The sequence below is a fragment of the Cherax quadricarinatus genome, chromosome 24 (assembly GCF_038502225.1).
Source record: "Cherax quadricarinatus isolate ZL_2023a chromosome 24, ASM3850222v1, whole genome shotgun sequence".
Taxonomy (NCBI): Eukaryota; Metazoa; Arthropoda; class Malacostraca; order Decapoda; family Parastacidae; genus Cherax; species Cherax quadricarinatus.
In genome coordinates, this window is record NC_091315.1 from 1,993,158 (window position 1) to 2,006,732 (window position 13,575).

At 38.0% G+C, this 13,575-nt stretch overlaps 1 protein-coding gene across 1 annotated transcript in view; it reads left to right on the forward strand.

Annotated features, from left to right (window-relative positions):
* LOC128690677 (opioid-binding protein/cell adhesion molecule-like) overlaps positions 1-13,575 on the forward strand; it is a 110,161-nt gene that overhangs the window by 78,621 nt on the left and 17,965 nt on the right. Inside the window, exon 6 of the mRNA XM_070088506.1 lies at positions 2,165-2,241. Within this exon, the coding sequence (XP_069944607.1) occupies positions 2,165-2,241 (77 nt within the window). The remainder of the gene's footprint in view (positions 1-2,164; positions 2,242-13,575) is intronic.

Here is a 13,575-nt window from a genome sequence, read left to right on the forward strand (position 1 = left end):
CCCACTGAGCTTAGTGCAGGAAATTCTTTTTGCCTCTATAGTTCCCTGTCTTGTAGTTTGACTTTGTTCATCCTGCCCTTCCTGCTTCCCTTTTACTTGTAACTTTATGTATTCGAAGCTAAGAACCACATGGCCACTGGTCCTGCTGGGTCTTTCGTATGTGATGTCCTCAATATCTGCACTACTCAAGGTGAATACTAGGTCCAATCTTGCTGGTTCATCCTCTCCTCTCTGTTTGGTAGTGTCCCTTACATGTTGGTATATGAGGTTTCCAGAGCCACTTCCATCATCCTAGCTCTCCACGTTTCTGGGCCCCCGTGTGGCTTCAAGTTCTCCCAGACAAATTTCTTTGTGACTGAAGTCACCCACAATTTTGCCCAACTCGCATGAGCCTTTCTGGCCACGTCATCCAGTGTGTCAACCATCGCTGTTCTGTGGTGGGTTGTACATTACTATAATTACCACCGTGGGACTTCCAGACTGAAGTGTTCCCATTATGTAGTCTTGCTTCTCTGTCTCCCTTCTTAAGCTCGTCAAAATCCCATTGGTTGTTGACGAGCAGTGCCACTCCTCCACCCCCTCTTTTTCCTCTGTCTTTTCTCAGGATCTGATATCCCATTGGAAAAATGGCATCTGTTATCATCCCTGTGAGCTTGGTTTTAGTGAGAGCTATGATGTCTGGTGAAGCCTCTTTTATTCTTTCGTGCCACTTCTCCCACTTATTTGTTATTCCTTCAGCATTGGTGTACCATACCTTCAATTTCCTCTCGAGCACTGTGTTCTGGGGGTCTGTCGTGGTGGGGGACCTGGCAGTGTGCTGTGGGATTCTACAGCATAGCATGGGGTGGGGAGCTGTAATTGTGGATTGTGGTTTATGTTGGGATAGCATGTTTGGCTGTGGGGTTCTGAGGGTGGTTCTGTGTGTACTTGCACTTGTTCCTCTGCCTGCCTCTGGTTGTCCTTTGCTGACTCTGTCCTTGTCTCTCTTTCTAGCCCCTTTCATTTCTATGTCTTCCCCCTCAGCTGCTGTCATTCTGTTCTTGTTCTGTCATGGTCTAGGAGCAACCTCTTGTATGTTGATGATTTCTTCAGCAATGGTTTCTCTTGCAGGACCCTCTTCCACACCATTTCTGTATTGAAAATCAGTTTGACCAGTCAATTTCTCCCCTTCAAGTACCTCCTATTCTCTGAAAATTTACTCTTAGTCATGTCCTCCTCACCTATTTCTTTGATGATATTTCCAATCTCCTGTTTTTCTTTCTGGCATCTTTCATTATGCATCCTCCCTTGCTCTCCTGAAGCCCATAAATAAACACTGACTTCTCCCTTTCCTTCTCCCATTGCCTTTCCCTCTGTGTCTCTATGTCCCATTTGTGCATAACAGTTGTCTCCCTTATTTCTTCCTGTAACTCCTGGTGGCATGCTCGTGCCTCTGCATGGGACCTGTCAACTTCTCCCTCTCACTTACTATTATCCCGGCTCCTAATGGCTCTCCCCTACATTCGTCGGCCTTGCTTGGTGGGCCAATAGGGCTTTAGCGTGTCTTGTCTCATTCCTTTCCATTGGGCTCCTCATTTAATAGGGGTGTACCTGCTTCAGATGCCATGTCTCCTCTGGGCAATAGCCCTGTAATTCACTTCATCATATTTACCTCATATTCTAGGTCCCATATCCTGGCTTCTGCAGCTTCAACTTCTGTCTTTCATTTCTTCTTCTCTGCCTCCTTTCTCTTCTAAGTTTTCACAGAAAGTTCACCTACTTTTCTCTCCCACTCTTGCTCCATTGCTCTTCCATCTATACTTCCTTACCAGGACCATCTTCCTCTGATCCCCTGGGCCTTCAACTACCCCTCTGAGCCCCCATTTTTTCTACGAGTTAGGTTTTTGTAGTGCGTGTGTGTTCTGTGTGTATATGTGTTTGTATGGATGCAGGTGTTTACATGCACACACGCACAGTTTCCAGCATACTAACACTCCCTGATTCCTTTCCCATGTTGTGTGCAACAGAAGTTGGGACTCCGGCAATTACTCTTGTGTTCCAGCATACTAACACTCCCTGATTCCTTTCCCATGTTGAGTGCAACAGAAGTTGGGACTCCGGCAATTACTCTTGTGTTCCAGCATACTAACACTCCCTGATTCCTTTCCCATGTTGTGTGCAACAGAAGTTGGGACTCCGGCAATTACTCTTGTGTTCCGCCCAACGTTAAGCCAGCGTGCGTCCTGGTCTTCGTCACGGAGGGTAAGATGTCACCAGCCTCTCATTCACACTCACAATGTTCAACTCAAGCTGAACCATTTTTACTATTCCAGTTTTATCATCTTTACGTATAATTCTATAATTTGATTAATAAGACTATTATGAACATAATTTAATTTGAACTATAATAAAGTTCTTGATTATTTACAAGTGTTGTCATGCAGAACTTGAACTTTTTTGTGAACTGGACATAAATATCTGAATGAGTTGATTAAATTTGCTATTTTCATTTATGAATTAAATCATTATAACATTTGATAATTTTAGTCTTATTCTATAAGTTGTTACTAATGTGTAGAATATTGATATTATTTATTTTTATTGCTCATTTTCTATATATTCTAAACATATTTTGACATTTATTAGAGAGATTTTTTCTAATTTTAACTCGTATACACATACATACATACATACATACATACATACATACATACATACATACATACATACATACATACATACATACATACATACATACATACATGTATATATACATACAAAGTTTTTTCAGACTGAAAACTTTGGTAATGAAATAAATCTGCAAAAACTAATTTGAAGATAACGATTTGTTGAGGCCAAAATAACAAAAAAAAAAAAAAAAAAAATTAATGAAATGTATAGCTAATAAACCAATATATATATATATATATATATATATATATATATATATATATATATATATATATATATATATATATATATATATATATATATATATATATATATATATATGCAAACAAAACAACCACTGTGAAAGAGTAGTGAAATTCCAAGCGCTTTCGTGACTACTCACATTGTCAAGGAACAATGAAAGTAATACATCAAAGGAAGGCAATTAAAGGGCTTAGACTGCACCTCACAGTCAACTCCCACAACAAAGAAACACCTGACGCGGGACAATACCGGACTCATAAGAAAAGAGGAACACTGTAGTAGGTCCGCTGGTCCAACTAGACAGGTCCTCATGACATCCCACCAACAAATTATTCCACCCAAGAAACAAGGTTTATTACTTGTCCAATGTATTATTAAACTCTAACCTAATTGCCTTCCTTTGATGTATTGCTTTCATTGTTCCTTGACAATGTGAGTAGTCACGAAAGCGCTTGGAATTTCACTACTCTTTCACAGTGGTTGTTTTGTTTGCATATATATATATATATATATATATATATATATATATATATATATATATATATATATATATATATATATATATATATATATATATTGTATATATATATATATATATATATATATATATATATATATATATATATATACATATATATATATATATATATATATATATATATATATATATATATATATATATATGTATATATATATATATATATATATATATATATATATATATATATATATATATATATATATATATATATATATATATATATATATATATATATAAATATATATATGTATATATATATATATATATATATATATATATATATATATATATATATATATATATATATATATATATATATATATATATATATATATATATATATGGTAACCAAAGAGTGGATATTAAATTGGAGAGAGAGAGTATGGAGGAGGTGAATGTATTCAGATATTTGGGAGTGGACGTGTCAGCAGATGGGTATATGAAAGATGAGGTGAATTATAAAATTGATGAGAGAAAAAGGTGAGCGGTGCACTGAGGAGTCTGTGGAGACAAAGAACTTTGACCATAGAAGCAAAGAAGGGAATGTATAAGAGTATAGTTATATCAACGCTCTTATATGGGTGTGAAGTATCGGTGGTGAATGTTGCAACAAGGAGAAGGCTGGAGGCAGTGGAGATGTCATGTCTGAGGGCAATGTGTGGTGTGAATATAATGCAGAGAATTCGTAGTTTGAAAATTAGGAGATGCTGAATTAGTAAAACTATTATCAAAAGGGCTGAGGAGGGGTTGTTGAGGTAGTTCAGACATATGGAGAGGATGGAACAAAATAGAATGACTTCGAGAGTGTATAAATCTGTAGTGGAGGGAAGGCGAGGTAGGAGTCGGCCTAGGAAAAGTTGTAGGGAGGGGGTAAAGGAGGTTTTGTGTGAGAGGGGCTTGGACTTCCAGCAATCATGCAAGGTAACATTTATGAATGGATTCAGGGAAACCGGCAGGCCGGACTTGAGTCCTGGAGATGGGCAGAACAGTGGAGGGGAGTTAATGTTTCAGTTTTATAACTGTACTGTAAGCATGCCTCTGGAAAGACAGTAATGAAGTGAATAATGGTGAAAATTTTATTTTTTTCAGTCACCCTACTTTATTGGGAGACAGCCGATGTGTTAATAAATAAATAAAATATAATAGATCTGTTTTATATTTTCAGTGTTCATGAATAATAACTGATACAGGAAGAAATTGCCGTTAGATAAAATTAAAGAATAAGACACACACAAAATATTTTCTCATGGAACTATTGCGTAGGAGTAATAAATGTTGGCAATCTTCAACCCACTGAGTGATCAGACAGCAGGGAATGTTGCCCTGATCCTCCGTCTGTCTAGGGGAAACCCTGACACACACATATTTCTGTGTAGAAAGTTTGGATTGGGCTGCCTTTCAGGAGACTAAATTTGATGTGCTGCTTCTATGTAAGAAAGGCAAAGAAGAACTTCTGATCTTGTAGGATTTAGGAATTGACTGAAAATAGTAGGAGTAAGGAGTGTCATTATTTTCTTGTGATAGAAGGTAAGTTGTTTTTTTCTGTTGTATGAGCATAAGTGATAGTGTCTATTGTATGAGCATAAGTACTGGTGTCCGTCTGTTGTGTGAGTATAAGTGATAGTGTCTATTGTATGAGCATAAGTACTGGTGTTTGTCTGTTGTGTGAGTATAAGTGATAGAGTCTATTGTATGAGCATAAGTACTGGTGTCTGTCTGTTGTGTGAGTATAAGTGATAGAGTCTATTGTATGAGCATAAGTACTGGTGTCTGTCTGTTGTGTGAGTATAAGTGATAGAGTCTATTGTATGAGCATAAGTACTGGTGTCTGTCTGTTGTATGAGCATAAGTGATAGTGTCAATTGTATGAGCATAAGTACTGGTGTCTGTCTGTTGTATGAGCATAAGTGATAGTGTCTATTGTATGAGTATAAGTGATAGTGTCTATTGTATGAGCATAAGTACTGGTGTTTGTCTGTTGTAGGAGCATAAGTGGTAGTGTCTATTGTATGAGTATAAGTGATAGTGTCTATTGTATGAGCATAAGTACTGGTGTTTGTCTGTTGTAAGAGCATAAGTGATAGTGTCTATTGTATGAGCATAAGTACTGGTGTCTGTCTGTTGTGTGAGCATAAGTGATAGTGTCTATTGTATGAGCATAAGTACTGGTGTTTGTCTGTTGTACGAGCATAAGTGATAGTGTCTATTGTATGAGCATAAGTACTGGTGTCTGTCTGTTGTATGAGCATAAGTGATAGTGTCTATTGTATGAGCATAAGTGATAGTGTCTATTGTATGAGCATAAGTGATAGTGTCTATTGAATGAGCATAAGTGATAGTGTCTTTTGTATGAGCATAAGTACTGGTGTCTGTTGTGTGAGTATAAGTGTTGGTGTTTGTTTGTTAACGTAAGTGATGGTGACTGTTGTGTTAGCATAAGTTATGGTAACTGTTGTGTTAGCATAAGTTATGGTAACTGTTGTGTTAGCATAAGTTATGGTAACTGTTGTGTTAGCATAAGTTATGATGACTGTTGTGTTACCATAAGTTATGGTGACTGTTGTGACAGCATAAGCTATGGTGACTGTTGTGTGAGCATAAGTTATGGTAACTGTTGTGTTAGCATAAGTTATGGTAACTGTTGTGTTAGCATAAGTTATGGTGACTGTTGTGTTACCATAAGTTATGGTGACTGTTGTGAGAGCATAAGTTATGGTGACTGTTGTGTTAGCATAAGTTATGGTGACTGTTGTGTTAGCATAAGTTATGGTGACTGTTGTGTGAGCATAAGTTATGGTGACTGTTGTGTGAGCATAAGTTATGATGATTCTTGCGTGAGCATAAGTTATGGTGACTGTTGTGTGAGCATAAGTTATGGTAACTGTTGTGTTAGCATAAGTTATGGTGACTGTCGTGACAGCATAAGTTATGGTGACTGTTGTGTGAGCATAAATTATGGTGACTGTTGTGTTAGCATAAGTTATGGTGACTGTTGTGTTAGCATAAGTTATGGTGACTGTTGTGTGAGCATAAATTATGGTGACTGTTGTGTGAGCATAAGTTATGGTAACTGTTGTGTGAGCATAAGTTATGGTGACTGTCGTGACAGCATAAGTTATGGTGACTGTTGTGTGAGCATAAGTTATGGTAACTGTTGTGTTAGCATAAGTTATGGTGACTGTCGTGACAGCATAAGTTATGGTGACTGTTGTGTGAGCATAAATTATGGTGACTGTTGTGTTAGCATAAGTTATGGTGACTGTCGTGACAGCATAAGTTATGGTGACTGTTGTGATAGCATAAGTTATGGTGACTGTTGTGTGAGCATAAATTATGGTGACTGTTGTGTGAGCATAAGTTATGGTGACTGTCGTGACAGCGTAAGTTATGGTGACTGTTGTGTGAGCATAAGTTATGGTAACTGTTGTGTTAGCATAAGTTATGGTGACTGTCGTGACAGCATAAGTTATGGTGACTGTTGTGTGAGCATAAATTATGGTGACTGTTGTGTTAGCATAAGTTATGGTGACTGTCGTGACAGCATAAGTTATGGTGACTGTTGTGTTAGCATAAGTTATGGTGACTGTTGTGTGAGCATAAATTATGGTGACTGTTGTGTGAGCATAAGTTATGGTAACTGTTGTGTGAGCATAAGTTATGGTGACTGTTGTGTGAGCATAAATTATGGTGACTGTTGTGTGAGCATAAGTTATGGTAACTGTTGTGTGAGCATAAGTTATGGTGACTGTCGTGACAGCATAAGTTATGGTGACTGTTGTGTGAGCATAAGTTATGGTAACTGTTGTGTTAGCATAAGTTATGGTGACTGTCGTGACAGCATAAGTTATGGTGACTGTTGTGTGAGCATAAATTATGGTGACTGTTGTGTTAGCATAAGTTATGGTGACTGTCGTGACAGCATAAGTTATGGTGACTGTTGTGATAGCATAAGTTATGGTGACTGTTGTGTGAGCATAAATTATGGTGACTGTTGTGTTAGCATAAGTTATGGTGACTGTTGTGTTAGCATAAGTTATGGTGACTGTTGTGTGAGCATAAATTATGGTGACTGTTGTGTGAGCATAAGTTATGGTAACTGTTGTGTGAGCATAAGTTATGGTGACTGTCGTGACAGCATAAGTTATGGTGACTGTTGTGTGAGCATAAGTTATGGTAACTGTTGTGTTAGCATAAGTTATGGTGACTGTCGTGACAGCATAAGTTATGGTGACTGTTGTGTGAGCATAAATTATGGTGACTGTTGTGTTAGCATAAGTTATGGTGACTGTCGTGACAGCATAAGTTATGGTGACTGTTGTGATAGCATAAGTTATGGTGACTGTTGTGTGAGCATAAATTATGGTGACTGTTGTGTGAGCATAAGTTATGGTGACTGTCGTGACAGCGTAAGTTATGGTGACTGTTGTGTGAGCATAAGTTATGGTAACTGTTGTGTTAGCATAAGTTATGGTGATTGTCGTGACAGCATAAGTTATGGTGACTGTTGTGTGAGCATAAATTATGGTGACTGTTGTGTGAGCATAAGTTATGGTGACTGTCGTGACAGCGTAAGTTATGGTGACTGTTGTGTGAGCATAAGTTATGGTAACTGTTGTGTTAGCATAAGTTATGGTGACTGTCGTGACAGCATAAGTTATGGTGACTGTTGTGTTAGCATAAGTTATGGTGACTGTTGTGTGAGCATAAATTATGGTGACTGTTGTGTGAGCATAAGTTATGGTAACTGTTGTGTGAGCATAAGTTATGGTGACTGTTGTGTGAGCATAAATTATGGTGACTGTTGTGTGAGCATAAGTTATGGTAACTGTTGTGTGAGCATAAGTTATGGTGACTGTCGTGACAGCATAAGTTATGGTGACTGTTGTGTGAGCATAAGTTATGGTAACTGTTGTGTTAGCATAAGTTATGGTGACTGTCGTGACAGCATAAGTTATGGTGACTGTTGTGTGAGCATAAATTATGGTGACTGTTGTGTTAGCATAAGTTATGGTGACTGTCGTGACAGCATAAGTTATGGTGACTGTTGTGATAGCATAAGTTATGGTGACTGTTGTGTGAGCATAAATTATGGTGACTGTTGTGTGAGCATAAGTTATGGTAACTGTTGTGTGAGCATAAGTTATGGTGACTGTCGTGACAGCGTAAGTTATGGTGACTGTTGTGTGAGCATAAGTTATGGTAACTGTTGTGTTAACATAAGTTATGGTGACTGTCGTGACAGCATAAGTTATGGTGACTGTTGTGTGAGCATAAATTATGGTGACTGTTGTGTTAGCATAAGTTATGGTGACTGTCGTGACAGCATAAGTTATGGTGACTGTTGTGTTAGCATAAGTTATGGTGACTGTTGTGGTAGCATAAGTTATGGTGACTGTTGTGTGAGCATAAGTTATGGTGACTGTTGTGTGAGCAAAAGTTATGGTAACTGTTGTGTTAGCATAAGTTATGGTAACTGTTGTGTGAGCATAAGTTATGGTGACTTTTGTGTTAGCATAAGTTATGGTGACTGTTGTGTGAGCATAAGTTATGGTGACTGTTGTGTGAGCAAAAGTTATGGTAACTGTTGTGTTAGCATAAGTTATGGTGACTGTTGTGTTAGCATAAGTTATGATGATTGTTGTGTGAGCATAAGTTATGGTGACTGTTGTGTGAGCATAAGTTATGGTGACTGTTGTGTTAGCATAAGTTATGGAGACTGTTGTGACAGCATAAGTTATGATGATTGTTGTGTGAGCATAAGTTATGGTGACTGTTGTGTGAGCATAAGTTATGGTGACTGTTGTGTTAGCATAAGTTATGGAGACTGTTGTGACAGCATAAGTTATGGTGCCTGTTGTGTGAGCATAAGTTATGGTGACTGTTGTGTTAGCATAAGTTATGGAGACTGTTGTGACAGCATAAGTTATGGTGACTGTTGTGTGAGCATAAGTTATGGTGACTGTTGTGTTAGCATAAGTTATGGAGACTGTTGTGACAGCATAAGTTATGGTGACTGTTGTGTTAGCATAAGTTACGGTGACTGTTGTGCCAGCATAAGTTATGGTGACTGTTGTGTTAGCATAAGTTATGGTGACTGTTGTGTGAGCAAAAATTATGGTGACTGTTGTGTTAGCATAAGTTATGGTGACTGTCGTGACAGCATAAGTTATGGTGACTGTTGTACTAGCATAAGTTATGGTGACTGTTGTGTTAGCATAAGTTATGGTGACTGTTGTGTGAGCATAAGTTATGGTGACTGTTGTGTTATCATAAGTTATGGTGATTGTTGTGTCAGCATAAGTTATGGTGACTGTTGTGTTAGCATAAGTTATGGTAACTGTTGTGTTAGCATAAGTTATGGTGACTGTTGTGTGATCATAAGTTATGGTGACTGTTGTGTTAGCATAAGTTATGGTGATTGTTGTGTTAGCATAAGTTATGGTGACTGTTGTGTTAGCATAAGTTATGGTAACTGTTTTGTTAGCATAAGTTATGGTGATTATTGTGTTAGCATAAGTTATCGTAACTGTTGTGTTAGCATAAGTTATGGTGACTGTTGTGTGAGCATACTTTATGGTGACTGTTGTGTGAGCATAAGTTATGGTGACTGTTGTGTGAGCAAAATTATGGTAACTCTTGTGTTAGCATAGGTTATGGTGACTGTTGTGTTAGCATAAGTTATGGTGACTGTTGTTGTGAGCATAAGTTATGGTGACTGTTGTGTGAGCATAAGTGCATAAGTTATGGTGACTGTTGTGTTAGCATAAGTTATGGTGACTGTTGTGTGAGCATAAGTTATGGTGACTGTTGTGTGAGCAAAAGTTATGGTAACTGTTGTGTTAGCATAAGTTATGGTGACTGTTGTGTTAGCATAAGTTATGGTGACTGTTGTGTTATCATAAGTTATGGTGACTGTTGTGTGAGCATAAATTATGGTGACTGTTGTGTTAGCATAAGTAATGGTGACTGTTATGTTAGCATAAGTTATGGTGACTGTTGTGTTAGCATAAGTTATGGTGACTGTTGTGTTATCATAAGTTATGGTGACTGTTGTGTGAGCATAAATTATGGTGACTGTTGTGTTAGCATAAGTTATGGTGACTGTTGTGTTAGCATAAGTTACGGTGACTGTTGTGCCAGCATAAGTTATGGTGACTGTTGTGTTAGCATAAGTTATGGTGACTGTTGTGTTAGCATAAGTTATGGTGACTGTTGTGACAGCATAAGTTATGGTGACTGTTGTGTGAGCATAAGTTATGGTGACTGTTGTGTTAGCATAAGTTATGGTGACTGTTGTGACAGCATAAGTTATGGTGACTGTTGTGTCAGCATAAGTTATGGTGACTGTTGTGTTAGCATAAGTTACGGTGACTGTTGTGCCAGCATAAGTTATGGTGACTGTTGTGTTAGCATAAGTTATGGTGACTGTCGTTACAGCATAAGTTATAGTGACTGTTGTGTTAGCATAAGTTATGGTGACTGTTGTGTTAGCATAAGTTATGGTGACTGTTGTGTGAGCATAAGTTATGGTGACTGTTGTGTTAGCATAAGTTATGGTGACTGTTGTGTTAGCATAAGTTATGGTGACTGTTGTGTCAGCATAAGTTATGGTGACTGTTGTGTTAGCATAAGTTATGGTGACTGTTGTGTGAGCATAAGTTATGGTGACTGTTGTGTTAGCATAAGTTATGGTGACTGTTGTGACAGCATAAGTTATGGTGACTGTTGTGACAGCATAAGTTATGGTGACTGTTGTGACAGCATAAGTTATGGTGACTGTTGTGTGAGCGTAAGTTATGGTGACTGTTGTGTGAGCATAAGTTATGGTGACTGTTGTGTGAGCATAAGTAATGGTGACTGTTGTATGAGCATAAGTTATGGTGACTGTTGTGTAAGTATAAGTTAAGGTGACTGTTGTGTGAACATAAGTGATGGTGACTGTTGTGTGAGCATAAGTTATGGTGACTGTTGTGTGAACATAAGTGATGGTGACTGTTGTGTGAACATAAGTAATGGTGACTGTTGTGTGAACATAAGTGATGGTGACTGTTGTGTGAACATAAGTAATGGTGACTGTTGTGTGAACATAAGTGATGGTGACTGTTGTGTGAACATAAGTAATGGTGACTGTTGCGTGAACATAAGTAATGGTGACTGTTGTGTGAACATAAGTAATGGTGACTGTTGTGTGAACATAAGTGATGGTGACTGTTGTGTGAACGTAAGTAATGGTGACTGTTGTGTGAACATAAGTAATGGTGACTGTTGTGTGAACATAAGTAATGGTGACTGTTGTGTGAACATAAGTAATGGTGACTGTTGTGTGAACATAAGTGATGGTGACTGTCGTGTGAACATAAGTAATGGTGACTGTTGTGTGAACATAAGTAATGGTGACTGTTGTGTGAACATAAGTGATGGTGATATACATGACTCACGAAATTGTAATGACACGATTGCAAACAAACCATACCACGGGCGGGGATAGAACCCGCGATCAGAGAGTCTCAAAACTCCAGACCTTCGCGTTAGCCACTAGACCAGCTAGCCACAATAAGATTCATCCAACTAGGTGTATTTCTACACCATAGGAAGGTTAGCATAGGCACCACTGTGAAATGTAGAAATTTACCTATAAATATACCTAGTTGGACGAATCTTATTGTGGCTAGCTGGTCCAGTGGCTAACGCAACGGTCTGGAGTTTTGAGTCTCTCTGGCCGCGGGTTCTAACCCCACCCGTAGTATGGTTTGTGATATACAAGCATGAGTGAAGATATTTATGGAAAGCGGTAAACAGCATCGAGGGTGAGGGCATGGCTACCTAGTGTTCCTCTGTCTCCAGCTTCAGCACCTTCATATAACTATGTTCTCAAATGATAAACCAACTGGATTTCGAAACATTGTTACAGTGCAGCAGTTACGTTGTAAACTTAAGCATGACCATGATAAACCTTACATAAATATTATCATAGCTGCTGTCCATGTAAATTGGGTACCTGGGTGTTAATGGACTGGTGTGGGTGGCATTCCGGGAGAAAATTGACCTAATTTGCGGGAAATACTGAGCATAACAAGCGGCTTTCTATATAGTAGTATGTCACTGATGTCAGCTATGGTCTGTATACCTTGTACATGTACTTGTATACCTTGTACATGTACTTGTATACCTTGTACATGTACTTGTATACCTTGTACATGTACTTGTATACCTTGTACAAGTACTTGTATACCTTGTACATGTACTTGTATACCTTGTACATGTACTTGTATACCTTGTACAAGTACTTGTATACCTTGTACATGTACTTGTATACCTTGTACATGTACTTGTATACCTTGTACATGTACTTGTATACCTTGTACATGTACTGGTAGTAAATAAAGATATTATTATTAGTCTACGTTCAGTAGACGTAGACTAACATTTATTTACCGTAAATTAACAGGTTTAAAAAATTCACTCCATTTTGCACATATAATGAGTAAATTGCATCTACACACTTTGCTCCTTCGTGGAATTAAAAGACCATTTCGTGGAATATCTGAAATTACGCATCTGATGGTCTTGTAGTTTTCCAGAGCCATTCCAGGATGCTGGCAATGGTTTCTACAAGTTTCCAGGTAGTGAGTTCTTGTGCTATTATCTCCCGTGTTAATTCGACCTGTTTTAGATCAGACATACTTACCTACACTGAAGGAAAATAATGATGTCCTGTCGTGAAATAATGATGTCCAGCCTGACAGCATTGATGCCCTCAAGACAAATATTAACTCCTCGAAGAAAAATAAGGATACGAAGCAGGAAAAATATAAATGGACAGATAGAACATGATAATGAAAGTTATTAAGGTGTGGAGGGCAGCGAGTGGATCTCTGAAGTGATGACTGTGGTCTTGATAACTCTGACAGCTGGGTGCAGCACCTGGCTCAACATCCAGCTTTAAGTGGTGGACGCTCTCAGCTTTATATGAGGACCAATGAACTCTAATTTAATAGCATTATACCGAGACCATTTAGCCATATATTAACAGCACGATCTCACGACCATTAATTTTCACATTTTAACATTTAGCATAAATGTAACAGCAAGATCCAAGACCATTTACGTTCTGATTATTA